The sequence below is a fragment of the Amphiprion ocellaris genome, chromosome 21 (assembly GCF_022539595.1).
Source record: "Amphiprion ocellaris isolate individual 3 ecotype Okinawa chromosome 21, ASM2253959v1, whole genome shotgun sequence".
Taxonomy (NCBI): domain Eukaryota; kingdom Metazoa; phylum Chordata; class Actinopteri; family Pomacentridae; genus Amphiprion; species Amphiprion ocellaris.
This window is the reverse complement of record NC_072786.1, coordinates 12944582-12972505: the sequence shown is the minus strand read 5'-3', so window position 1 is coordinate 12972505 and position 27924 is coordinate 12944582. Positions and strand designations below refer to the sequence as shown.

At 40.4% G+C, this 27924-nt stretch overlaps 1 protein-coding gene across 6 annotated transcripts in view; it reads right to left on the bottom strand.

The window, feature by feature from the left end:
* The window catches only part of anks1b (ankyrin repeat and sterile alpha motif domain containing 1B), a 269926-nt gene that overhangs the window by 163718 nt on the left and 78284 nt on the right, over positions 1 to 27924 (bottom strand). For all 6 annotated transcript variants that reach the window (XM_055006381.1, XM_055006380.1, XM_055006379.1 and 3 more), the window contains exons 3-5: positions 27485 to 27641; positions 4592 to 4744; positions 255 to 398 (exon numbers count right to left, since the gene is read on the bottom strand). In XM_055006381.1, coding sequence (XP_054862356.1) covers positions 255 to 398; positions 4592 to 4744; positions 27485 to 27641 — 454 coding nt within the window. The remainder of the gene's footprint in view (positions 1 to 254; positions 399 to 4591; positions 4745 to 27484; positions 27642 to 27924) is intronic.

The following is a 27924-nucleotide window of genomic DNA, read 5'->3' as shown; positions in this document are numbered from 1 at the left end:
GCTACAAATAGCATTTTTTAAAAATTTGTATAACTCAGAGGCAAAGTGTGTATCTATTAGAAAGACAAGGTTATACGTGATAATCCACAAATCTGGATGTGAGCAAGTAAATCTCAAACACAACCTGGTTTGTCCAAAGTCAAACAAGCAAATGAAAAAGTAACAAATATTACTGTAATTTACCGGCTACTAAAATCTGTGCCAGTAATGTGTCCTTGGATGCAGACAGAGGAAAACAAGCAAAGTCTTCTTACCACACAGTTGACATCCATGCCGGCCTCGAGCAAAGTCTGGACGGTGCTGTGGTGTCCGTTGCGAGCAGCCAGGTGAAGCGGAGTGTGGAGGCGAGTGTGGCTCGTCATGAGGTTAGGATGAGCGCTCACCAACATGCGCACCACCTGTGCACAAATGCACAGCCACATGTCAGTGTCAAAGCCACAAACTTGGAGGAAACTAGGGCATTGGTCACCTTGTTCCTGCTTGGGAAAAAACCCAGCCAATAAAATTTCAGAAAAGACTAAGTGTTATGCTGTCAGGCTGCTGAGTGTCAAATGCCTTCTCTTCTTTTGTGGCCATGTTAGCAATTACACACTCACAGAAATCAATTGCTGAGAAGAAATACTGCAGTGATGTTGCAACAACAGGAGCCTTACTAATCCATAATGCATTTAAATTTTCACTCAGGATATTGAGTAATGAATAAAAATGTGATAGAATGAAGTTCAACTAAAAGATTTGCTTAAGACATATTGATGATCTGATGTTCATGCCCAGTGACAAATCACTGATGCTCATCCTTCTATTGTTTATCCTTAAAAGCTTTTGACTACTAAGAGTGAAACATTGTGTAGGAAAATATCAACATTACATACATATTTGTAATGCCAAATGCCAAAAAAAAAAAAAAATGGCCAAATGCAAAATCCAGATCTCAAGAGCTACAGTTTATGGAAACGTACCAAATCACACACTGCAGAGCTACAAAGATGCATTCACTTATAAGTCTTATTTACAAAATGTAAAGGAAAGTGACTGATACAGAGAGCAAAACAAATAAAAAATAAAATAAATGAACATTTGTAAATTTGCTTCACTAGGAAGGGAATGCAAAAGATAAACCTCAATATGATTTGTATTGTTTTGTTTTGGGTTTTTTGCATTTTGTTCAGTCTTAGTCTAGAGTTTTATTTATTTAATTTAAATTTTGGACTGTCTTACAAGTTTTCTTGTTGAAAACAAACAGAGTTGAGAGCAAACTCTTAAAGTTAGAATTAATCAGCTAGCCACAGTTCATAAATTCTGCTGATAACAGCAGCTCTCATTTCAATAAGATAAATAAATAATCATTAGTGAGAAATGAGATGCCTGCTTTTGCCAGATCAGTATAGTTTTAAAAGTAATCCTGGATTTTAGAATGATACATCTGCTGTTATCTTTGTAATTGACCATAACTGCAAGCTTGAATGCTGACTGAGCAGCCACTGAAAATGGATTATCAGCAGATAGCTTTTGTTTTTCTAAACCAATCATGAAATAAATTATAATGCAGCTCTGTTTAATTACATGTTTGTAGTGTAAGTCCGTGTATTAAAAGTCCTGTCAATCAGCTTGAGCATTCTGAGGTAGGAGGTTGTTTTGCTGCTGTTTGATCGTGGAAGGTGCCTTTAATAGCTCAGCTCACCAACAGGCAGTTCCTTTAAAAACCTCCCACTTTAATGTTTGCCTTTGTGTGTGTGTGTGTGTGTGTGTGTGTGTGTGTGTGAGTGTGTGTGTGCGCATGCTCTAAACTTTTGCCCTGTGTTAGTTACATCTCCATGCAGCAGTAGTTTCCACCATAGGGATTTCCCCTCATTATTATGCAAAGAGAGAAACAGAGAGCGCTACCATGCTGCCTTTATAAATTATTCATTCACGCTCAGACAAATCTGTATGGCTTGACTGCAATTACTCACTACCTTAGCAGAGAGAATGTGTGATTGCTTTTTAACATCAGCAGGCATTTGTAGCATACGCCTCTCAGTGCGAGTGTCCTTGTCAGTGTGTATATGTGCAACCTGTCACTTTTTTTTTTTTTTTTTTTTTTAACAAAAGTCAAGTCGCAGTTCTAAAAATGTGTACCTGCCTCTGTGCAGCTCAGACAGCATTCAAGGGCTTTTTTCACCACGTATCAGCCATATTTAAAATAATCATCAGCTGCTCACAGTTTGGGACGACTGATTCGCAAGCATTGTGGTCCTTGTCACTGCCAACCCCTCACCAGCTGCTTCTTTTTACGTGCCAGTGAGGAGCTCCGCCAGGACACATAACTCATGCAGACCTTCATATATACATCCCAGATCCCACACTACCACTCAAAATAAGCAGCTGTTGCAACAACAAAGACATGAGCCAACAATGAGGGAGAGGCATGAATTCAGATGGTCTTCAAAAACAGTATATGTACAGTATAAACAGACTACGATGTTAGTATAGCGCTACAAAAAAACCCACACTAATTGCAATACTTTAATGCACTAACCGAATGATCACCCATATTTCCTTATTACCTCATAGTGTTTTCTGATAAATATTGTAATTACGCAAAATAATAATGCTTGATGAACCTTTAAACTTAATATGCAATGTTTCTTTTTTATTTTGACCACACTCCTACTGCACATCTCTGTATTTAACTGCATTTTTTTTGATTGATGGTCAGTTATGACGTGTTTTTTTCCAAAATTTATCAGTAAATGAAGTACAGCTAATCTATTTACAGATTAATTGTGGGTCTTGTGGTAGGAGCCTCCTGAAAAGTACTGCTGACTAGTTTCCTGCCACAATGACTTTGTTAATAATTAAGAATAGGAGTTGCAATTCAATTTTCATTGCAAATTAAATGTTAGTGATATGGTTCCCTTGTATCAATTAGTAGCAGACGTCTATATCACATTCTCATTCATTACAAAGGCTTTCATCATTCTGCAGTGTCCCATAAATGCTCTATATGGAGCCGCTCCTATGGAGATTCTTCACCCCTATAGATGTACCAAGACAAGATTCCTTACATGTCTTGCCCCCAAGCTGTTGCGTACTTCTTAGCCAGGTGTAGATGAATCTGTCAGGTAAACACTGATGGCTCAGGCGCTCAAGGCTGCTGGTGGTGATGATGTTTTAATCATTCATGACTGGTTTAGAGAGGCATGATATTGGATTGTAGCTGATTTACTGAATATTGAATACTTTTCAATTTGTTTAGGCTGATTTCTGATGCTGATATATGCACACATTTTCCATTCCTGTAAAGTATGCCATATTAATTTTTACATGACATTTTCACACAAAATTATGACTTTGCTTGTCTGTTAATGTTCATTTTGGGTTGATGCTATTATTTCATTAACCCTGTAAGACCGAAATATTGAAAAAAATGAGCAAAAAATAAAGAAAACTAAAAAAAAAAAAAAAAAATACAAATTTATATATATAGAAACCCAAATATAGAAAATAAAATGAGAAAAAAATGAAAAAATACATATATAAACCCAAATATACAAAAAATAAACTAAAAACAAAAAAATGATTTTTTTTTGGCAAAGTTTTTTATAGTTTTTTGTCCTTGTACAATCATCTACTCCCAGTTTTATGTTATACTGCTACATATTTCTATTAAAACATTTTGGATGTTTATATCTATCTTATTCTAAAGTGTGTGGGTGCTTTATATTTCTCCAGACTTCAAGACAATCTTCCCTCGGTGACAAACTCAATCCTTCAACAACAGGTTTTTTTGGACATTTATGCAAAGTGAAAAACAACAACGTGAGTAACACCGTTCAAAATACACGTCATCATTTGATTCCCTCTGAACCCCAAAACCCACAAGCAGGTTTGAAAGGCATTTTTCTTTTTTAATTTAACAAATGATTTGCAGTTCCATCAGGAAAACAAAATTCTAATCTAAGCCTAAAATGTTTTATCAAAATTATTTTATTACTATTATTACTATTATTTTACGTTTCATTTATAAATTCACCAAAAAAAAAGACCATTTCCACAAATCAGATCCTGTTAAAAAACTAAAAAAATTCTATGCTCCTAAGCTGCTCAGGAGAAGACCTGACTGACTTAGCTTTGACCAACAGTCACGTTCACTGTGTTTGCAGAGGGAAGATGGCAATAGAGACTGAAAGGAATATAAATACACTTGATCTCTAAAATAAATGCAGCATTGCTCAAAAACAGTATACATTGGAGGAAGCAGTCAGGGGGTTGCTGGAAGATACATTCAGCATGGTGAAGTATCTTTCTAGATTTGATGTATAGAGTTTGTAGAGATTGTAAAAATGTAAATGATTATACAGCTATAACATTTACCCATATTTTCTTCCAGTATTGTCAACACCAGTGGATGCTTGAAAAAATGTTTAACATACTGGTTCCAGTTTTGTTTTTTTCCATAACGAATTGCATTACAACTGTGTTTGCTGTTTCTACAGAGGCACAGAACATTAAAAAAAAAATAAAAAATCAGAGCAGCACTCAATTTTTGAACATCTTAGTGTCAGATAACGGCTGTTTCATAGAAGAAAAATAGGTCATTCTCACTGACCTGCAGTCGTCCATACAGCGCTGCCAGGTCCAGGGGTGTCTCCTGTCGGCTGTTTCTCATGGTGGGGTCGGTCAGCTCCTGAAGCAGCACTGAAACCACGTCGGAGTGTCCATACTGGGCTGCACAGTGGAGTGCTGTTTCCCTCTCATGGTTCTGTAGAGGATTAAAAAAAAGAAAAGGATTGTCATAGGGAAGAGTGAAGGGATGAGGGATGGCAAGAGGGGTGGTAGTTGATATAGGAATTATGGGAACAATAAAGCGAGGGCAAGGAGACGTGAAATGAAGCGAGCAGAAGAGACAGAAGAAGCATACAGTGATGCAGAGAAGTAGCAGGGAAGGTCAAACGTAAAAAAGACAGGTAGGCGACGAGAGCAATGAGATGATTAGGGGGTAGCAGGGAAAGAATGGGAAAACAGGTGATGAAGGTTTGAAAAAGAGAAAGATGGGGAATAGGAATATGAGTGGATGGTGATTAGTACAGAATATAAGAAGGCAGTGATTTAGAAGTAGGGTAAATGTGGGTGAAAGGATTGAGATGTAAGGAAAGAGGAAGAGGAGAGGAAAAGCAGTTGGTTTTATTCATCTGTGCAGTGACACGGTGAAATTCAAGATGGAAAACTACATTCGATTCAGAGTTTTCTGTTACCCATGTGTACCCATGTCTCGAGCAGTAAATCATTCTGCATGTACAAATTCCAAAAGCGTGTCCACTTTGTGAAAGCTGCCAAGGGAAATCTATAGCTTCCCATCTGTGTAATAGAGGCATGGGCTGAAACCAGAATGTTTTTATCAAACCTACAAGGCCTTTCTAGTCTACTACAGTCACCAGCTGGGTAATGTATCTCAGTTTCCATTCAACAGGCTAATTAGCATTCAGAATCTGTTAGGTTAAATGTGCATTTTTCACCTCAGCACCATTTAACTTGGGCAGTTGAATCCATTTTAACTAAAGTGCAAAGACATCTCTCCTCTCAAAATAGTTACTTCAGACAAATCTGACGGACAAAAGAAAGAAATCATGATTTATGACACGATTTATGCATTATAGGTCACGTCTGAACTTTTTCCGGATAAAAGATCCTTAAACTAATAAAAGTAAATGGGGCAACAGCTAAGAGTCGTCATTTGGAGAAACATTCATTTGTGTATTTGTATGAGAGACTACAGAGTTTGCGAGGCAGGATTTTGTTGGAAAATTATACTTTTGGTTTCTTGAGCACATGTTAATGTCATGATTTGTATAAAGGGAATGTTTTGCACCCTAACCTTGAAATTTTTGCTTTTATCTTGGCTACTACACATAGATCTGTCCATAGTCTGATAATGTCTTTGCATTATGGCACTAGATAATTTAATCGGATGAAAAATATTTCAAGAAATAAGCCAGTTAAGCCAACTGTGTTATATCATAAACATACATTACGTTGGGGGAAATCGGGAAGAACACAACAATGATGTGATAATGTTAAAGTACACAACCGTCATCATCTTAAGTAGTTTATATGATATGTATATACAGCTAAAAGAAATCCTGCAGACAAACAATATTAACACTCAGTTGTAATTGTGTTTCTTCCATTATGTCCAATATTTACTGTCCTTTTAGCTAAGTTTTCTTCTACCTCGACTTCTGATTCTGCACTTGCTAAATGCATAACAACAACTAGTTAGGCACTAACTCATCTGTTTGGTGCAGAGAAGGTACAATAGATTTTACATACAAGTAGTCACATGAGTCACTGTCTAAAATATTAAGAAGCAACATAAGAACAATAGAAATAAACTTACAAACCATTTTAAAACTGTGTATACAGACATTTGAAGATGCAGCTTTCTGTCTCATTTGAGGTCAAAGCATCAGGTGTAGTAGATGGCGTCAAACAAAACATTAAAAATTATCTTTTCAGACTTGTGATTATGCAGTTCTACTGTAGTTTTATGTAATGTACTGATACCAGACCTATTATGACTTTTATTATGGACGTTATGCTCATTTGTACTGACGAAAGCACCTTGCTCTATGATCTGGATGCAATGAAACAGGATAATTTACACTAGGTATTGTCGTTTTTACCACTTTGGTCTCACATGTTCAGATAGAACAGTGTGCATCTGTGTATTTTAAAGATTGTTTTGAACTTGGGAGGTTCTCATGTTCTGAGAAACTGTGGTCATTTCTTTGCTCGCCGGGGGCCCCTGTCAGGCCAAGAACATTGTTGGAGGTCCCTGGGGTGCTGCAGCCCTGGGTGAAAACGGCCCCGTAATGACTGGGAAATTGGGCTGGGGGACACACAGAGGAATGATGGATAGCCATACATGGGGAGAAGAGAAACCAGAGAAAAAAACAAGTATGCTGTATCGGGATTAAACTGTGTGTAGTTCAATCACTTAAACACGAATGTTCTGGTAACCATATATTGCAGATATACTGTACATACACATGACGGATGCCTTCAGGCTTCTGTGGATGTTATCAGAGGGGAGAAATGAAAGTTGAAAAGGACGTGCATGTGTAGCTGTGTTGATGCTGGTGACTGTCCAAGAAATTTAACACGAGATGATTTAACAATGACAGGGAAAAAATTAGCGAGGGAGAGGACGGACAAAAGCAAAGAGGAGGGAGTAGGAGACATAAATTACAGGATTTAAGTGAATTATTTAAAATCATCAACAAATCAGAGACAACAGTCTGTCTTTGCTATTTCTAATTATATTATTCATTGATTTCGATCAACAGAGTTACTATAGATCACACAAATGACTGTATGACCTGCTTCAAGACTTATAAAAATAGAAAATACCTTAGTATGGAAAGATTGGATAGAGATTAAGAGCATTAGTTTTAGTAGAATTAGGAGTTAACAATGTGAATCAAATATCTGGAGTAAATATGCTGTAGCCTTAAATGCATTGTAATGTGTGACAGGGGACAAGAAACCCATGGGGAGGATTAGGTTTCCCTGGTTCCATTCTCTGACTGGGAACCTATATCTACAGTTGGTTCAGCAGTTCATAAAGCGCCGCTGATGTGCCAAGATTTAAAAAATGGATCGTATTAGTAAGCAGGATTAAGAATGAAGACATCTTCCTTTGAAACAAGCTGTCCGATTGCACCATCAATGAAAAGGTACCACGAAAATTGCAAAACAAGAGTCAAGATGTGAAATTAAGTTTGTTTCTTTGTTGCAAAAACGTAGCTTCATGTAGGGACGCATCCTCAAATCCCCAACCCAGTAGTAAAGCACTCTTTAAAGATTTGGTTCCAGTTTAGGAAACACTTTCGGATTAACCAGTTGAGCTTGTTTTCTCCCTTGGTGAATAATCATCTCTTTCCACCATCTCAGATTGATTCAACCTTCAAAATGTGGCATAAAAAGGGATTGGTATTTTTTAAAGACCTTTTTGTAAAAGGAACATTCATTCCATTTGAAACACTACAAAAAACTATAATATCCCTAAAACTCATTTTTTTCGGTTCCTACAAATTAGAAGTTTTGCTAGTAAGTACTGTAAACCTCAAATGGCTTCAAGTAAAAATATTGACAAAATCCTGGCCTTAAACCCTTATAAAAAAAGGTACCATCTCTAAGATATACACCATAATACAAAACATCAGCCCATTTTCATGGAGGAAAACGAAATCAGCATGGGAGCAGGACCTAAATATGGAACTCTCTGAGGAGTCCTGGCAACTTTGTCTACAAAATATCCACACTTCATCCATTTGTATTAGACAACGCCTGATTCAGTTTAAGGTATTGCATCATCTACATTACTCAAATGACAAGCTTGCAAAAATATATCCTAATGTTAGTCCAACCTCCATAAGATGTCATCAGAGTCAAGCTACTACAGGTCACATGTTTTGGAATTGCCAGTCATTGAATAGTTTCTGGAAGAATATCTCTGAGGTGCTCTCATACATGTGTAGGAAATTAATAACAGTTTCTCCATTCATTTCAATCTTTGGGGTTCCTCCTCCAGAAATCACTGTCCCTGCATCACAGGCAAAGGCAATAGCCTTTGCCTCATTAATGGCCCGTAGACTTATCCTTCTCCAGTGGAAATCAGATAAACCTCCCTCTTTTGACAGCTGGATTAGAGAAATGCTTTCTATGTTGCAGCTAGAAAAACTGAGATACAGTCGAGCCAACTGCCTGGAAAACTTTAGAGTGATCTGGTCTCTTTTCTTTGAATATGTGCAAAATCTGTGTCCATCTTAAAACATTCATATAACTTTGTGTCAGTGCAATCTACGATGCTATACAATTAAGTGAAGGAGAACCTGTTTGTTTTATTTGTTTATCTATTTCCATGTTGACCTGATGCACTTAGTTATGCTTATAGACCCATTCATCTGAAATTCATGGTCACGGTAATCATTATTGTATCCTTTTTTCTTTTTTTTCCTGCCTTTTTTCTTCTTTTTTTTGTGCGCTCTTTTTTTTCTGTAAACCAGGGGTGGGTGGGAGACGGGAATTTGTTCTTTGTTTATTGTAAATGTCAATGTAATGTAAAGAAACAAAAAATTATAAAGTGTTCAAAAAAAAAAAAAAAAACATAGCTAAATTCCTGCAGCAATCACGACTCGAGCGTCTATTTTAACTGAAAATGATGTCAATGGGATGGATACGTCATTAGCGGCTGATTGGCTACGGCAAAACACAGTGCCAGAATGAGTGAATGAAGTGGCAATTAAATGTGATTATCAAGTTGCTGTTTGCCTTTTTAATGTAATCATCAGCTGAAAACTGTTTCACACTTCAAATTACAAACATCATCAAGTGACTCATTTATGCTTGCTGACATTTTCCCTTTCCTTTTATAAATGCCCTCACGTTTGCTGCCTTGAATGCACATGATAAAATTCAAAAACACCACAGACTACACACTAGTCAAATCTCCTTTTCTTACTCCTCAGAAACCACAGCCCCCCTCTCTCTCCTCTTCCTACTTCCATTTATGCTTCTGAGCACTGAGTGAGAGAGATGAAAAGATACTGCATGTGCGAATAACACAGGCAAAGAGCTCCTATATGAGCACACACACACGATGCAACAGCAAAAACACCACTACATGCTCAAGGGCTCCCCCCTGCATTCAACCAATCAGATTCCTCCGTTCTCCCTGTGGACCACACACCCCCTCCATTCATGCCTGAGTGGAAGCTGCTACAGCAGGTCTGATTGCAGGTTCACTGTACTGCAAGCACAATAATTGACACATTCAGGCACACTAATTCACATTCATCACAGTTTACTGGTTTAACGGTAGGTTGCAGTGTATTTAATGAAATCCATTTGTTTCTACTACTGTATATGACTGTTTTCCACTGGAGGGACTTGGTTTCCCCAAGGGATCATTTATATTCCATTTTATCTAATCTACTGACTTAATACACTCCTGCCGAGTCCCAAAGCAACAAGCGATTGCTCCTGACAGTATTTAGTGTAGAATAGCAAAAGCAATGTCTGGAGAATAGGCCATTCTTCCTTTAAAGGTTAAATATAACATCACCTGAAAAAAAGAAGTTAATGCTCAACTGGAAATTTACTTTGGCCATATTCTAATTACAGGTCTATTTGGGAGCAGATAAAATAATCTGATGTATGAAGATGAGGTGGATGAGAAGAACAGCAAGACAAAGTGGTGCCATTTTCCACCCCAGAATCCATCATTTGTCACACTTTACAGTGTATTATTACACATGTAGTGTACCCTTTACACCTAGAAAGAAGGGCAAAAATTTGAAAACATTGCATGAAGCATGGTGAATTAAAGTTGCATTGATTACCTACAGTTAATATACACTGATGAGCTACAATATTAAACCAATGACAGGTGAAGTGAAGAGCACTGATCATCTCATTACAGCAGTGTTCTGCAGGGAAACTTTTTCATGTGGATGTAACTTTGACATGACCCACCCAGCGAAACATTGATCCAGACCTTCTCTATGGCAACAGCACTTTCCAACAACAGCAGGACAGTGCAGGATTTGGCCTCTAACCACCAGGACCCAAAGGATCCTGGTGCCAGACACAACAGGACAACACAGAGCTCCCACAGCCATGCCTCGATGGGTCAGAGCTGTTACTGCAGCATAAGGAGGACCTACACAATGTCAGGCAGATGGTTACTAGAATTGTGACTAATTAGTTTACATGCAACCCTTATTTAGGTCAGTGGTGAAACTTTTGACCCTGATGCTGTTTCAAGCATCCTGATATAACTTCTTTTTAAAAACAGACATTTACCAGCCAATCACAAACAGAATTTTGCATTGCAGTGATTAATTAAGGAGTTCGAAGAACTGTGTTTGGTAGTTAAGAAAAAGACCAAAGTCCAAGTTCAAGATCAGGGAGATCATTTTGGCTTTTCTGTCTTATTAATCTTCTTATAACTCTTAAGAATTTTCTTGTCAGACCTTACTTGGATCTCAGACTAACAGTTTGAGATCCACTGTATTAAGAGGGCCTGTTTGGGAGTGATAGTAGTTTTCCCTTTCTCTCTTTTCTTTATTTTATCATGACAGAAATTGTGGGATACAGACGAAAGCTATAGAGCAGCTACTGAGTGGATACTAGCATTATTTCAATCACTAAAAAAAACTCCAAAGAGGAGGAAGAAACAAAACTTTGTTCATCATTGAAAGAAAAAATGGAAAGAAGTATTTAGGAATTGTTTACAACAGAGCATGTTGCAATTTTTCCTTCATGTCAGCTGGTATTGTACATGTTTCATGCTGTCCGGAAGTGAATACAAAACAAAAAAGAGGCAGAAACACATAATCAGGCATGTGAATTAAATGTTTGCATGTTACAACTTTATTTGGAAAAGTTGTTCCTATCTGTCATCATGCCCATTACATTAAGTCTTTTATTAAAAAGGTCAAAAAAAACATCTCAGGCAAGCTTTTGTAATGCATTACTTTAAAATGTACATAAAATACATGATGGAAACATGTTTGAGGATGAGGAGGGCGTTTTGTCAAATACAAATCCAAAAGGCAACAATGAAACATTGGACATCTACCATGAAGATCATGTGATACAATAATAAGCTGCAGAAGAGCTACTAAGTGTGCATTTATTGCATAATGTTTTATCACTATTTGGTTATTAATCCACTTGAAGTTTCAGATCTCTCACTAAAATATAAGCATTCCTTTTTATTAGATTATCTACAGGTGTTACTAGCATACTAAAATATGCTGTAATCTGCCAACAAAGCCAAGAAGTTAACCATTCATAAGCAAACAGATGTGAAGAATTCTGGACTTCAAAACTCAAACATCTATCAGCTTTGTAAATGTTGTGTGTGTTTTGAGGAAGTAGCCAACGCATTCAGGATAGCTTCAAGGTGAAATACTGCATTCTGGGGATTAATAATGGATGTAAACAAAACTTTTGTTTATTTACCAGAAAAAGCCACAGCATCCCTTTAAGATTTGGATCACGGTTCATGGCTTCAATAAAAGAATCATAATGACTACATTTTCACATTCAACCCAAAACAAGCATGAAAAAGTAATGAAGAAACCAATCACACTGATAAATCAACATGGAGGTGATGAAGCAAAGATTGTAGCTATTGTTGGTGCTGCTGCCGACCCATTCTGTCACTGCAGCGTTTAACGGACAATAAAGCTTTGTCAGTCCAATCCGCGGCCCTCACACACACTGCTTAAGATAGGAAAAATGCAATTCCATGACAGACAGAAGAGTGACAAAGAGACGAGCTAAGACACAGAGTGACAGGACAAGGGAGATAGAGCTGGAAGGGGAGTGAGAGAGCAGGAGGAGGAGAGAAAAGCCTTCTCTGCGTGTTCTCAGAGTGGGCTATATATTTCCATTACGTTTGCTCTGACAGCTTTCCGATATCATCTAGCACTCAGTGTTTTGTTGCTGATTGGGCTCTGAGCAACAGCCATCTACTAATGCCACATCAACAAGCATGGCAGCACATTATTGACATGCCCATACAAATGGATGTCACAGCTTTTCACTCGTACGCTCATAGCGCTGATATAGCGTTAATGGTCGCAAAACGGCTAAGTAATGTCGAATCAGCCTGATATAGCTCATTCGACTAAGACAGCTGTATGGTTTTATTATTGATTCAGAAGGATTTTCTTATTATTCTTGATGATATACCTTGATTATATGTGCAGCACCTCCTTCATTACCTTTCTGAAGTGAAGGTTACAGAGAAAATCTACTCACGCTCACCATGTTGCAGTACATTTACTTACACGTACACACTTTTCCCTGTGGTAAATACTATCAGTTCTATCTCAGTTCATCTGCATGGGGCCAAACAAGCAGCTACATCCATGCAAATAAGCAAGCCTTATCAGACAGGCCAGGGCTGAAATGAAACTGGAGAGGCTGAAGCGCAGAGGTATTTGTTTGAACATACACCACGTTAAAGCTGATGAACTGATATGCAGGATGAGCTTCGTCTCCGTTACAGCATCTCATAATCCCAGCAGCTCAGCGCGCTGCCTGGGGAGAGCTGGGTAAATAACTGGAGAGTGAAAAAGGCAAGACGTACAAGGTGAAATCTGTGATTATTAATATGGATCCAGCTCTCTACTAACATGTATGCAGAATATATTTAGTAACTCAAAAGCAAATCCTTATAGTCTAATTAATTTGCAGTTAATTTGGCTTTTATTTCTGTTTACTATGAAGTCAATCTATTTGTCCTCGGCATTTATTTTGACTTGTGCACTAAAAATGAACAAATTATTTTCTAAAATCAAAATGTCCTCTACATTAGTATTCTTCATGGAGCACATTTTTGTGCTTTGACTGACTTGGTAATCTGTTTAGTGTAATATCTGTGATAGAAAGCGTTAAAATGCTGTTAGTAATTGCTCACTTCCTACTCTATAACAAAACTCAAATCACTAACTCCTCAGTTTGCTTTATTTGTACAGCACATTTCAAAAACTAGGCAACTCGGAATGCTTTACAACAACATAAAACCAAAGTGAGAGTACACAGGTTTTAAATTTTTAATAAAAGTAAATGATTTATAATGTAAAATTCACCATTAAAAACAGCAGAAGTGCAGACAGAGATGAATGGATCAAACCACTATCTGAAATTGAGTTAAATTATTTTGCAGTCGTTACATGGTAGAGTAGGGAGTATAGAAAAGAACGTTTTTAGCTTTGACTGTAAGAGCGGTAAAAGTAGGGCTTCTCTAACATCAATTGGAGGTTATTCCAGGTCCGTACTGCATGATAAGAAAATGCTGCTTCACCAGCTAAAGATGTCCTTGGGGTTAAGTTATGTTATGTCCAGCACTGGGAATCTAGTGGGAGCTAGTTCAAAGTCAAGAACAGCACAAAAGACACCATAACATCATAGTGCAACTTTTCTCACAGAACTTTTCATATTGCAAGTTTGACTTCAATTGCAGCACTGTGCTAACAAATGAAAAAGTACTTACAAATGTAAGCACAAAAACAGTTTTCATCAAACAAGCATAAACTCATTTTTAAAATTTGAAGTGTACTAATAAAATCTGCATAGTTTTTAATAGTTTCTAACAAAAAGTACAGATCAGAGTCGGATAATGAGATAAAGATTAGCCTTTTTTTTGCATGAAATGGCACAAATGGAAAAGGGATAAAATACGATAGTAAAAATGCAGAGGGGGATAGAAGATATCATGACAAGGAAACACAGCAGTTATTAAGAGCGTGAGCATGGACAGTGAATGAAACACCTGAGGCCAAGTGCAATGAACACAAAACAGAGCTCAGAAGATAAGAGCACAGAGAGATGAGGAGAAGGAAAAACACTGATGGCAGAGACACAGAAGAAAGAAGCTACTGTATGCAGATTTTGCAGCCAGCTGATCATCTCTCACACTCCTAGTGAAGATTTAGACTCAGAAACACCGACTGGGGATTCTCCAGGAGATGCACAGTGGTGGTAAGATACAAAACTTTGATTCAGAAATACAAGTATTCAATAATATATTACTGTTTGCTGTAAATACTATTGATTTAAGTGGTGTTGCCTAAAAATTGTAACTATAATTGCCAACAATGAATGGTAAGCGGTTTACTCTCAAATCACTGAAAAATACACAGTACAAATTCCAGGAACTCAAGCAGAAGATTTCACCCTCTCAATCCTAAAACCTGCCAATTTGAAAGGCATGTTATCTTCAAAAACAAAAAGCCAAAATTACACCATTTATCATTGCAACAACCAGAATCATCAGATTTTCAACTTTCTAATGGTCCCTGAAGAAATCATTTGATGTGTGCCATTTCATCTGCAAAATTAACCAAATCTCAGCTTAGAAATGTGATATTTCATCAAAATCACTTCATTCCAAAAATTCTCAGCAGTGACTAAATATGTGACCAAAATTCAGTGACTCTCTGGTTGAACTGCAAACTGTGTAGATAGGAAACTAGTATGCCGACAAATGGAGTGTGTGAAGAAAAAAAACTAAATGCAACATGACTCAAAAACAGTATACAGAGGAACAAGTTTTTGAAACATACATTCAGCATAGTGAAATGTCTGTCTAGAGTTGTTGTGCATGTGAGTAGTGTGAAAATTGTCTTGTTTGTAGAAACTGTTAAAAAATATATATATAAAATATATATCTCTAGCATGTAGAGCCTCCTATATTTTTTTACATGTTGATTTCTTATTTCTCATTTTTTACTATGTAAACAAAAATTAAACGTGTTTCTTTTAGGATTAATGGCTTTATGATACTGCACAAGATATTTTCGGTTCTCTCTACTTTTAGTAATGATTATGTTGCAAAAGAAAAAAAATTGAGGTTTGGTTGGTGAAATTTCTTTTTTTTGCCCACTAAACAGGGAAAATTAAAAGTTATTCAGTTTTTAAATAAAACAGAGAAGTAGCAATTCATTAAATATGAGACGCTGGGACAGAGACTGTTCAGCATTTTTGTTTAATAAATTACCAATTAATGGCTTATTCATACTGTTGTAGACTAACTGATCATTTTAGTTCCTGCAAAACATTTTCCTATAGCATAGCTCAACATTAACAGTTAATGAGTGCTGACCACTGCTTCTATGGTGGCGTTTGTTCATGTTACTAGTGTTTTACTGATAACAGCATAATATATTATTGATATTGATGCTATGCAAGCATGATTACAATTAATAACAAGAAAAGCATTCAAAGAGCGCAGCACCTCCGCCAAGGCTGCTCAGTCGTCGTATGATTTCCGACGGATGAAATCTTTAATAAAAAATTCTCTTGCAGTGAGCATGGGCGTGTGTTATGCATGTGTACGTTGTGTACAGATACTGAATCGCATGATCTAAATATGTAGCCGGCGGTGGGAATTGACAGGACTTGGAAACACCCCCACAATTTAATCAATTGTTCTTTGTATGATTTCCGACGGATATTTTTTTGTGATAATTTAGTGTGTCTTACTGGTAGTTTTGTGGTAGTTTTTTGTGTTTCTGCAATAGTTTTTTCCCGTTTTGTGTGTCTTTAGAGTAATTTTGTCTCTTTTTTTGGTAGTTTAGTGTCTCTTTGCAGTAGTTTTGTCTCGTTTTATGCGTCTTTGCAGTAATTCGTTTTGCGTGTGTTTGCAATAATTTTGTCTAGTTTTGTGGTAGTTTAGTGTGTGTGTAGTAATTTTGTCTCGTTTTGTGTGTGTTTGCAGTAATTTTGTCTCATTTTGTGGTAGTTTAGTGTGTCTTTGCCGTAGTTTTGTCTCGTTCTGTGTGTCCGATTTTTAGCAGAATCGCAATCATGTGATCATCAGCAGGCCGCTGACGTAGTGTTCACTTGTCATAGTTACAGTGACACCGCGCCGCTATCTCTAATATAATCTAATCAGGTGGTCCTTGTGTCATTTCTTTTTTTTTTTTTTTTTTTTTTTTTGTCTGCATTTGTTCTCATTGTTTAACTCCACAAAAGGGGAGTCAACATTTTATGAGATTGATGCATATTTTAGTCTTGCAGCCAAATATTTTAATATTTAGTGCATGTGTGTGACCATCACCGGCCCTCCCTGAAAGCTAAGCAGATATTCTTTATTAGAATTCCCTATTATGAGCCAGGGAGGGCAGTGCTACACCTCAGTGATGTGTGGGGGAAACAAAGACTGGACAGGACGAACAGGACGAACAGGATGAACAGGGATAGAAAATAACAGGCGTTGCTATTGCAATTAAAGATTGTAAGGTGGTGTGTTATGCCCAACTACTAATTGCCCATCAATAAAAAAATAAATAAATAAATAAATAAAAATTTGAAAAAAGAAAAGAAAACCAAACCAACACAAAAGAAAAAGAGATTCAATAATAAATGAACAAATGGTACTGAGCACCATAATTGTGGGTGTCTTGATAGTATAGAATAGAATAGAATAGGCCAGAAAAGGATACTAGTGCGAGAGAGAATGAGTTTAGGGTAGAGACTGGAGAAATTCTCAGCACATTCGGGCGGGACCCATCAATCGCTGAAATGGGACTCGGCAGTAGCTGGCAAGACCTGATCAAACATGCAAGTGTGAAGAACCCCGAAGCCCAGAACAGCAGTCACGGCAAGGCAGGGCCAAGTCAACAGGGCATCCCTCCCCCCGGGCCGTAGGAGCCACAGGGCGGCACCCCCAGAGAGCCACCGGGGCCACCGTGAACGACGCGAACCCGGAGAACAAGAGGGAGCAGCTACTGACACCCCCTGCGCGCCCAGACCGACCCAGGTGGCCCGGGGCATGAGGACCCACCCGCCACCCAAACCCTAACCCCGCCCACCCCAGTCCCCACCAAACCCCCCACCCCACCACCCGACCCGCCCACCCCCACCCCCTCTCCCTCCCCCAAGGGGGCCAACGGCCCCACACAGCCAGGAAGCCAGACACAGGGGCCGAGCGGCCCACCGAAGGGATGGCAACCAGCCCATCACAAGGCAGGCCGCCACCGGGAGCCGGCCAGAGGAAATCGGAGCCGGGACCCGATGTGAGTCCAGAGGGTAAAAATGGACAGTGTGGTGGGGCCCGGCGACGCCGACAGGGAGGCACCCCCGCATACCCCCCCGCACCAGGCCCCAGGTGAGCGCAGTACACCCAGGGCCCCCACTCCCCGCAATGCGCCCTGACAACCCACCAGGACAGAGCCACCACATGCCACCAGCCCGCAGTACAGCCACAGCGCCCACCAGGACGGCCAATCCAGCCCCCGCAGCCCACCAAGAGCCATCGCACCTGCCCGGACCCGTCGGGCACGCAGGAGAACCCCCCCCGACCGCAGCCCCCAGGTCCCGGGGACCCCCCAGCCACAGCAACACGGATGATGGTCCACCCCCACCACACCATAGCTATAAGGGGGCCGGGTCCCACCAGTGAGGCCATATTAGTGAGATCCCCCCATTACTCCCTGTTAATATGTCTCCCGATCCCAGACTGGAGACATTATCCCTGCACCGTGATAGTGTAACCCTGAGTGTCATGTGGTGCATTAAAAGTGGGGAGGCTGGGCGAGGCGTCCAGGGGGCGGGCCAGAGGACCACAGAGGATGGCTACTCTGCAGCCTACCCTGGCCCAAGTTCCCCGAGCCGTCCCAGACCTACCCCCAAGGTGTGAGTGTATGTGGTGCATTAAAAAGAAATTAGAGAGCAGGGGAGGCAAGCAAGAGGGTGATGGGGAAGAGACAAGGCCGTAGAGCCCTGCCATCCGCCCCACCACAGAGCCCATCATTCCTGCCCCCACCTGCTCTCGGGGCCCTAGCTGTTGTGTCCCTATATGTGCCTAAGACTAACTATATACAGTGACGTGTGGAGTGTGTGAAGTGCACAGTAAGAGGCAGTCTGGTGTGGATCCGGCCCATGAGGAGAGAGCAGCGGGGGAGACAGGTAGTAAGACCACCGGTACTGATGCAGAGGGCCCCCAGAGCCCAGAGGCAAGAGGCCAAGGTGAGCCCACACGAACCCGACCGGCCCGGCCAGCACCGAAACCCCCAGAAGTCGCAGCGCTAGAGCAGCACCCCGGTAGGCGCCACAGCCCCACCACGGGCCAGCCGCATGCAGCACCCCGCCCCGGAGGGAGGACCAGGCCGCACCACTAGGAAGCAAGGGCCATGAGCCCCCACGCCCACCCCGGAGCCGGCACGTCCAGGATGCAGGGCGCCCACTCCGCAGCACCACCGAGACCCCACCCACCCCACTACTCCCCAGGACAGCACCGGGCCCGGACAGAAGCCCCCAGCCAGCAGAAATTTATCTCCAGTGGCGGCACACAGGCAAGTACCAAGGCCTGTGCCCGGATGAGCCAGAGCCACCCCCCCAGAGAGACCACCCGGCCCCCATGCCAGACCCCCAGGCAGCGGAGGGCCCCCAGCCCCCCCAGGGGAGGGAGAGGGACGAGGACGAGCGGCCAGGCAGGAGAGGAGGGAGGAGGAGGGAAGCAGAGCAGGAAAGGACAGGGGAGCGACCGGAGGGCCGACACACCCCAAACCCCAGGGCCAGCCAGGGCGCCCCAGAAGAGACCAGCCGCCGCCACCCCCAAGGCCCCAGGAGAGCGCACAAACCCAGCAGACCCAGGACTCAAAGGGAGAGACACCGGGGACACCCACCCCCAGGCAGAGGGGCCCGAGCCACGCAGGCCCCGCAGAGCCAGAGAGCAACCCCAAGAGCAATAGGGAAGGGACACCACCAGTGTATGCACACAGCCTTGAAGTCCATGGTGCCATCCTACTTAAAAAGGTAGAGGGTTAATAAGCTGAAATAAAGCAGAGAGAAGTCAGACCATACACACAGACAGAATAATAATTACAATTTTATGAGGGAAATGGCATACGCCCACATACAAGCGGAGGCTATAGATTAATATTTATTGATTTAATAAATGGAGACCATTTTTCTTTGAAGGAGTCCAAATGGTTTTTTCTGATAGCAGATATTCTCTCTAGTGAAATGTGTTCTGTGAGGAGGTTCAGCCAATGGGTGATGTTGAGGGCTTTCTTATCTTTCCAGTTAACTAAAATTGTCTTTTTGGCAATGGCGATAGCTGCAAGTGTGGGTTGGATATGAATGTCTGGAAGGGCTGTTTGCGTTAGATCACCAATTAGGCAAACGTTCGGGGAATGTGGAATCCCGCAGTCCAAAATATTGGAGAGTTTCTGCGTGATTGTTACCCAGAATTGACAGACGGGTGTACAAAGCCACAGAGCGTGAAAGTAAGTGTCCGTCATGTTTTGGGTGCATTGCGTACATGTGTCTGAGCGTGAGAAGCCCATTTTATACAGTTTATATTGCGTTATATGCGTTCTGTGAATCACCTTAAATTGGATCAATTGTAAGTTGGTGTTTTTAGTCATTTTAAATGTGTTTTCACAGATTTGGGTCCAAAAATCAGAGTCAAAAGATTTGGATACGTCTTTTTCCCATTTTTGAGTTGGTAGGTGTATAGAGTGTGTCTTTGAGAGTAAACCATAAATTTTTGAGAGATTCTTCTTATTTCTTGGAGAGAGTTTCACAATGTAGTCGACAAATTCAGGTGGCTGTAAATCCGTTGGCTGTAAAGTAGTCTGAAGCGATGGAATTCTACTTGTAATAGCCTTGTGTCATTTCTGACCTTCCCTGCAAATTTCATCCAAATCCGACAAACAGATGGACAGACAAACGTACATCGATCGTCACATAACTTCGCTGTGTTCCTTGGCGGAGTAAATATCCTTCATTTATATTTCAAAACAACATTAATATTGTAACACTTAACCAGTGTTTTAAAAGCTAAAAATAAATCCTGACTGTGTGAGAGTTACGTATAAAACGATGCACAGGACTCAATTAAATGAAATGTCAGTGGGACTCTATTGAAGTGGACCATTTGACACTTGGGGCGGCAGGATTGGCCTGATGCTTAGAGAAGCACATGAATGACCTGTGTCTCCAAAGCATTTCTACAGCTGAAGTGCCCTTGAGCAAGACACCAAAGCCCTTATGGCTCCATGGAGGCCAGTCTACTGCTGCAATTTTAACTGACCTCCCTGCAGGGTTGACACGCTAAAGAGGAGAATCCCTTTATGGTTTCAATTAAGAACCACATGCACCACAAAGAAAAATCCTAGAACTCCGTTTTACAATGTTTCCAATTAACACCCTCACACACAATCTGCTTTCAGCTTGCAATAATCACTCAGGGCTGTAATTTGTTTTGATTCATGGAGAGATGAATCAGTTTTCGTTTGCTGAACTTTAAATTAAAAGCCCGCTGCAGACACAGAGTCAGGCTGTGGAAAACATATGACACAACATTTTTCCCAAGAGATTACTCATAAGACAACATCCTATGTGCTCAGTGTGGCTGTGTGTGTGTTTTGGCAGCAGTGGGCACGACAGTGGCCGACGTTTGAGTGAGGACTTTCCCAGGGCGGTTTCTCGCAGTAGTAATATGTTCCTCAGAGAGGCTGTGTTGATCATCAGGAAACATATGGTTTCATTTTCTTGTGTGGTAGCAACATGTGTGCATGACGGGGCATAGGATTACCAAGACTGTAAGGTGAATCTATACAGGCACAAACACAGAGAGATATTCGTGGAAAGACACAGCAGGAGAATGACCTTATGACCCATTACCTTTGCCTTAGTTCACACAGTCTTTAAGCTTCCAGAAGGCTGTGCTGGTGAATGGTCTGCTTTTCTTATGATGTTTCCTGAGTTATGCTGCTGATCTCCTTCGGGAGAATGAAGGTGAATAAAAAAAGGGAGGAGGATAAGAGGGAAAAAGGAGTAGTACAAGCCAGCATCCTTCTGCTGTTAGAAAAGAAAACATTGCTGGAATGTATCTGCCAAGTAGCGTTACATATTTGACATAGTCAGTAACCCACACACATACAATAACCCTTAAAGTCCAGAGGTTTCCTCCAAACAAAGCAGCCCACAGGTTGTGCGTTGGTTCCCACACGCTCACATCACATCTATTCTACATCAGCGGCCGAGTCTGCAGGACACAACTGTCCCTCACAATGCCACGATCTGACACAAGCAAAGCAATTTTTATCATTCAGCTTTTCTCTGGGCAAGTATCTCAAGGTAAAAAGTGTCATCATTAGTCAGTTAATAATATACTCTGCCTGGATGTTTGTTATTGTAAACACTGCTGGTTCAAATCTTGAGGCCAGAAGTTTTCAGAGCAATGCCCCAGACTGTTCAGAGCAACATATAACAGAGTTGGAAATGTCTTACACTTTAATATATACATGTAGCAAACACTAAAACTACACCATGTCTTTTACAGTAAACCACAATAGCACGTTTTATAGGACTACACTGCAAGTTTTGTGTGTTTGCTGACTAACTAAGGTTTGTAACACTACAGCTGCCTATTGTCTGGACTTTTATGCTGATTTTCTCCCTTACACAAATCAATTGGTTCCACACGAGGAAAATAAATTTGAAACGATAAACTTGCTTGGCAATTCATTAAAGTAAATATTTTATCATGTTAAATATTCATGTATATAGTTAATTTAGACTATGTTGTGTAATTTATTTAACATTATGAGTTCTGCAACTACAAAAATATGCACCAGGGGTCTCATAATTTAATCAGCTGCCAAACAGAAACTTTTTATAGTAAGAAACTTCAATTCACAGTGTTGTTCTCATGGTATCTACATTTGCTTACAGGCTGTCGTCTGGATCTGATGTTTTCAAAAGTACAACGCATGAAATAAAGTGACCAAAATAAATGTAATATATGGTTATACTATGATGTGCAATTAGAGCTTAATGAATGGGAGGAATTAACCAAGTAGCAGAAGAAGAAAATTTCCATTATGTGATGATGTACGCATATTTTATTACAGGGATCTCTCCACAAAATCTGAAGAACAGACAGGTAAAATCAAACAGGGCTTATAGGGAAGGTATTTCACTACTCTTTTCAGGAAGCAGGACTGGCCAGTATCACATTCCTCGGTCCAGAGTATTGATACAGCGGACATGGCCTGGCTTCACTCAGACACAAGATGTGTGCACAGACTCTCAAGTAAACGCTTCAGAACAAAACAAGCACATCGACAAACAAAGCGATCAGTCAGGTGATTGGGAGGTGCACGATTAAGAGTCGATCAACGTCAGATCGACTCTTTGTCAAAGCATGCCTCCATGAAAAAGGCTTAAAAAATTACAGCCTTTGCAACAGAGTTTTTGTCACTGTGCAATTTTGCTTGGGAGGTGCAATAATCTGTCTGCTTCAGACACTGGAAGAAGGCTTATCAGTCCCGTCTCTCTCATCATTTCCAGTTCATTTCAGTTCAATACAGGTAACAGACACTGTGGGACTCTTAGATTCTTTTAAAGGATGTGGTAGAAATTCATCACTGGCTGGCTGCAATAACAAGTCAAGGTAGAGCTTCTTTGTGAGAGTTGATTTAAGCCCCAAGTGTAGACGATTTCACCTCAGCTATCCACAAAACAAATACAAAAATCAAGCAAAATCCTGACTTTTCTTTACATGCAGACGTTAAGATAGCCAGCAATTCATGAGTCAGTCTGAGTGGGAGAAAGAGAGATCACAACAAGCAACGTGTCAGTCCTCAAAACATGCATTTGGCCTTGCAGGCAGAGTGCAAGCCTTGAGTAAACAAGCAATCTTTCACTATCAATCACTGTCTCACTGTCTCTCACACATATACACACATAAACATGCCCGCGTACACACACACACACACAATACGTATAATCATCCTCTCCAGTCAGGCAGCCTCCACCTCTCTCATACACACATGCTCCCATAATAAACAAAAACAGCTGTGAATGAGAACTACTGGGACCAATTAGACAATAAACAGTGGGCTGGAACTGGTTTACCGCCAACTAATAACATCCACTAACCTCGAATAATCCTCTATTGGCTGCAGAGTGGAACCGGCCCACCTACACATTTCCGCTACCCTATTTCTGTCAACCTTCTTTCGCCTTTCTTGAAAATTTCAGGACCTTTCACACTCATTACAGCTTCCTTCTGTGTCTTTTTCCCACACGTGTCACTATTTGTCACCTCGTGTAAAAGTAAGGGTGAATGCAGAGTTTCTCTCCACCATTTCGGGAATAAAAGAAGTTATTAAAGCAAAGACTGCGTCCCCAGAGAGGCCCAATAAAACTAAGCTGCACACACACACTCAACCTCTGACACAAGCAATGGTGTGCGTGGGCAGAGTAATATTATTGAGAATGGGGTAATGTGCAGCCAATGGCTTGCTGCTGTAAGTCTCGATGATGGGTGTGAGTGTGTGTGAGACTGAGTATATCACCCTGACTAATGTATGCAAGCCTTGCTCTCTACTGCCGACTTGACAGACACTGGGAAAATATGGAGCTTAGGCATCGTAAGCACACAAACACGCCATAAATCTTACTGATTTATGCCTGCAACCTGAAAACAACTGTACCCTCGTACTGACAATGCACGACGGCAAGACTACAGTAGAAACATGCAGCGTAAAGCAGAATGAACTGCGCAAGTACCGCAATTTCAGTTTAATTGGTTCTAAACCAATATTTTGCAAAGTGGGATGCTTGAGGGGAAAAAAAACCCTATACATTCAAGATTTTTTAAGAGCAGGTTTGCTGAGTTTCTGTGTGTTGGTGAATGTGTGCAACAGTCCACAAAGCCAAAACATGAGCTGTGTCATAGTATATACACCAGAGTTTATCATAAAGGGGAAGATGGAAGCTGATGGCAAGAGGGAAGATAAAGCCAGCATGTAGATAAACAAGGCCCAAGGTGAGATATGTGATACAAGGAGACTGAAGGATGTAATTAGATGATTTAACAAGAGTGGTGTTACATCAGAGTGTAAATAAACAGTCTCTCTCCCCTTTTATTTCACAGGTGTACATAAGTACAAGCTTATGTTTAAGCCAAACCAAAAGTATTTTTTTCAAGCCAGAATATATGTGAAATTTTCTAGCAACCAGCAATTGTCAATATATTCGCAGAGGTGTCAGACACTACTTGGAAAAAAAGTCTGATGGCATTAGTGTTTTTCATGCATTTACTGATTTGTGGTGGCCCGCCACAATAACACTGATCGTCATACATTGATTTTATTTATTTATTTATTTATTTATTTTAATATTGAAATGGGTAAAACCTTATTTCACTATAGAGCCCCTCTATTCTGTGCACTCTGGATCAAAACATCTGCAGGAGGATCGATTACTGCCTGCTTTTCAACATAGAATAGAATCAGTCTGGAGGTCACATATGGTTACTATCACAAACACTTCTGCACACATTTGTCCATAACTAACACATTCAAGTTAAGTTTAATAAATGAGTCTTTCTCTCATTAACATCACATTGTCAATCTTGGAGACTCAACTCTTCTATTAAGTTATCATAATTATGTAAAGAGTCCTGCTACCTTTCCCGATCCACAGTTCCTAACCTTGGTAGGGTTTTATGCTAGGTATCTGTACTCTTTCCTATCACGTAGCTGCTAATTTGTCTTTACTGTATGAACTAACTGCAGTAATGAGAGGCAAAGGGACATCACTTGCCTTTATTTCTTTTGCTGGAGCAGGGAACACAACACACAGCATTTGAATAACTGTTACTTTGGCTTATCTACACACTTTATGACTGATGACAGTAACTCGATCACATCTGGCAGCATGCACCTTACAGTCGCTGCAGCTACATTCTGGTAGTTTCGTTCTCATAAACATGGAACTTGAACTGCTAGTTCTTATTAGTACACAGTTTTAATTGTGCTTTACAGGTTAATTATTTACTGAGTTGCATTCTCAAGGAGAACAACCATTAAGGTAGACCAAAAATCATACTTCAAAAATATTTTTTAAACTCTACAGGTATTTTAATTTTTGAATAATGCATGCATATTTCACAATATTCAGCAAGGACATTGTCAGCTTCTTTTGCATGAATAACCAACAAAACTGTCTCTAGCTTTTAGGATCGGAATCACTTAACAGAAAAGCGACAAAATAAGAGAAACTACCAAGTTATTTTGCATAAGTTATGAACTTCAAATCAAGAGCAGCATACTATTCCAAACCTGCCACAAACAGGATTATACCATCCATCACATTACATTCAATATCACCCATCAGCCTAAACATCAACAGTACCTGCTCAGTATTAGAAGAAAATGTTTCCTTAAACAGCCAAGCTTCATTAAACACTTTACACAAGAGTTCAATACTATTAACACATCTTTCGGTCAAGAAAATCAGCTGCTCAAGGGGCCAGCTGTGATGAGCCCACAGCTATCTTTGTAGATGTTGGCAGCACATGAACGCATCCTCTGTCGGTTTTATTTGCACACTGCACGAAATGCTGACACAATAGCATTAATTTGTCTATTGTCAGCTTTGTTTGACTGGAAAATTATGCCTTATAGCTAACAAGTCTCGCCTCCTACACAGAAACAACAGAGACAGGCTGCTTCTTCAGGGTTTGCCAAAATAGAGAAACTAGAAAATTTAAGAAACCACTAAATAAAACACAACTTGTAAACATGGATGCCCAAATAAGTGGAATATGTTGTGCTGTGTATCGCAAGATGAAAGCGGTACAAGAGGTATGTAAATACACATTGACCGTCTGTAGAAGTAAGCATTTAGGTGCAGTATCTTCTCCATCAGCAGCTTCCACTCAGTGTGTGTCCACACTGCCTGCACAGCAGCTCACTCATCTCAACAAATCATTGACGGGGTAAAAAGTAAATTACCCAAGTTCACTTGCTGACAAACCTCTTCATTTCAGGGGCAAGGGACATCATTTATTACTGCAAACAATTAGGCTCTAACAACTCTCGGAGGGAATGATTTGGCTAATGGTAACAGAGGAAAATGTGCTTATTAGGCAGAGTAAATAACGCTCCAATAACCTGGGGGGTCCATTACTACACTGTATACTGAAAAAAAAGACATCTTTGTCATTAACATTGTAGCCAACACTTTTGATTAAATACTACTTCCTTTACACCGTTTGCAGCACATCATTGAGATGTGACATCATCAATATGCTGTGAGCAAAGATGGACAGAAAAAGAGTGTGGTAGGAGAAAAAGGTCATTTTGCTGATGAGGAATGTCAGCAGTGTCAGGCTGAACGCTCCCAGAGCTGAAACACTCACCAGCCTGTCAGAGAGAGATCACTGCAAACTGTAAAAGATCGGCTCTGTTGGACAGCAGCCATAATGACACAACCTGCAGCAGCACTGCTTTATATGTTCTCAAAAATAAAGAAAGACTTCATTTATCTGGAGCAGAGCGGCATACTGGGAATGCACTTCTTTCAACCGCAATTTCACCATTTGACATGTAAATGGTGTGTAGCGGGCTTTTGAGGGAGCTACTCTGTGGTTCCTCATGATTTAAAGGCTTGCTTTATATATAGCTTCTTTCTCTGGAAGGTAGTGACACAAAAATAGCAAAGTAGCTCCTTTGACCTGCAGTAGCGCAGTCATTAAGTTTTATGTATTCGCAGTTAAGCCCAGTGAATTAACCTTTAATAGAAAAAGGTGAAAAGTCAGTGCCAGAATTGAAACAGTGCACAGAACTGAAAGCAGTTTTAAGCATTAGGTCTTTAAGTCACATTTATTTGGATCACAAGGAAACACAAGCTCAGGGCAGAATGTCTTGCTAAAAGGTAGCTGAGCAGGGAGGATTTTAGTCAGTGTCTGGCATGAACTCAGGTTCTACAGTTAACTGACAGCCTCCTTCCTTTCCCATATTGCAGTATTTATCCGTTAAGACTACTGTAGAGTGGGGGTTGTTGCCTTATGCTGGACAGAGTAGAGACATAATGGAGTTCTAAGAAAGAGTAGATGTCAAGGTTATGCTGAAGGTGAAGGTGTTTAAAGGGGTGCGAGCAGGACTACTGTGTTTACCTGTTGGTTGACACGGCAGTGCGAAGGGCCGTGGTGGATGAGGATACGAACGATGTCCACATCTCCCCTCCAGGCAGCCAGGTGCAGCGGAAAGCAACCTTTGCTGTCAGCCACATTTGTGGAGGCTTCAAACTGGAGCAGTTTCAGTACCACCTCCCTGAGAGACAGACAGATACACACACATACAGATCAATAAATCAACAGATGTGGAGATGGCAGAATAGAAATAGTTAGACAGAGGGGGGGGGAGAGAAGCAGTGCTGGGAGATAAGACCTGAAATCCATATTATCGTATGCTGTCACCTTCCCTTGAGAGAAACAAATCAAAAAAAAAATTAACCCTATTGCACAAATTTTACTTTTTTTGTAAAATAAAACTCAAACATGCTCCACAATTCATTAATTTCACCAGTGGAAGAAGCAGTCAGATCCTGCTATTG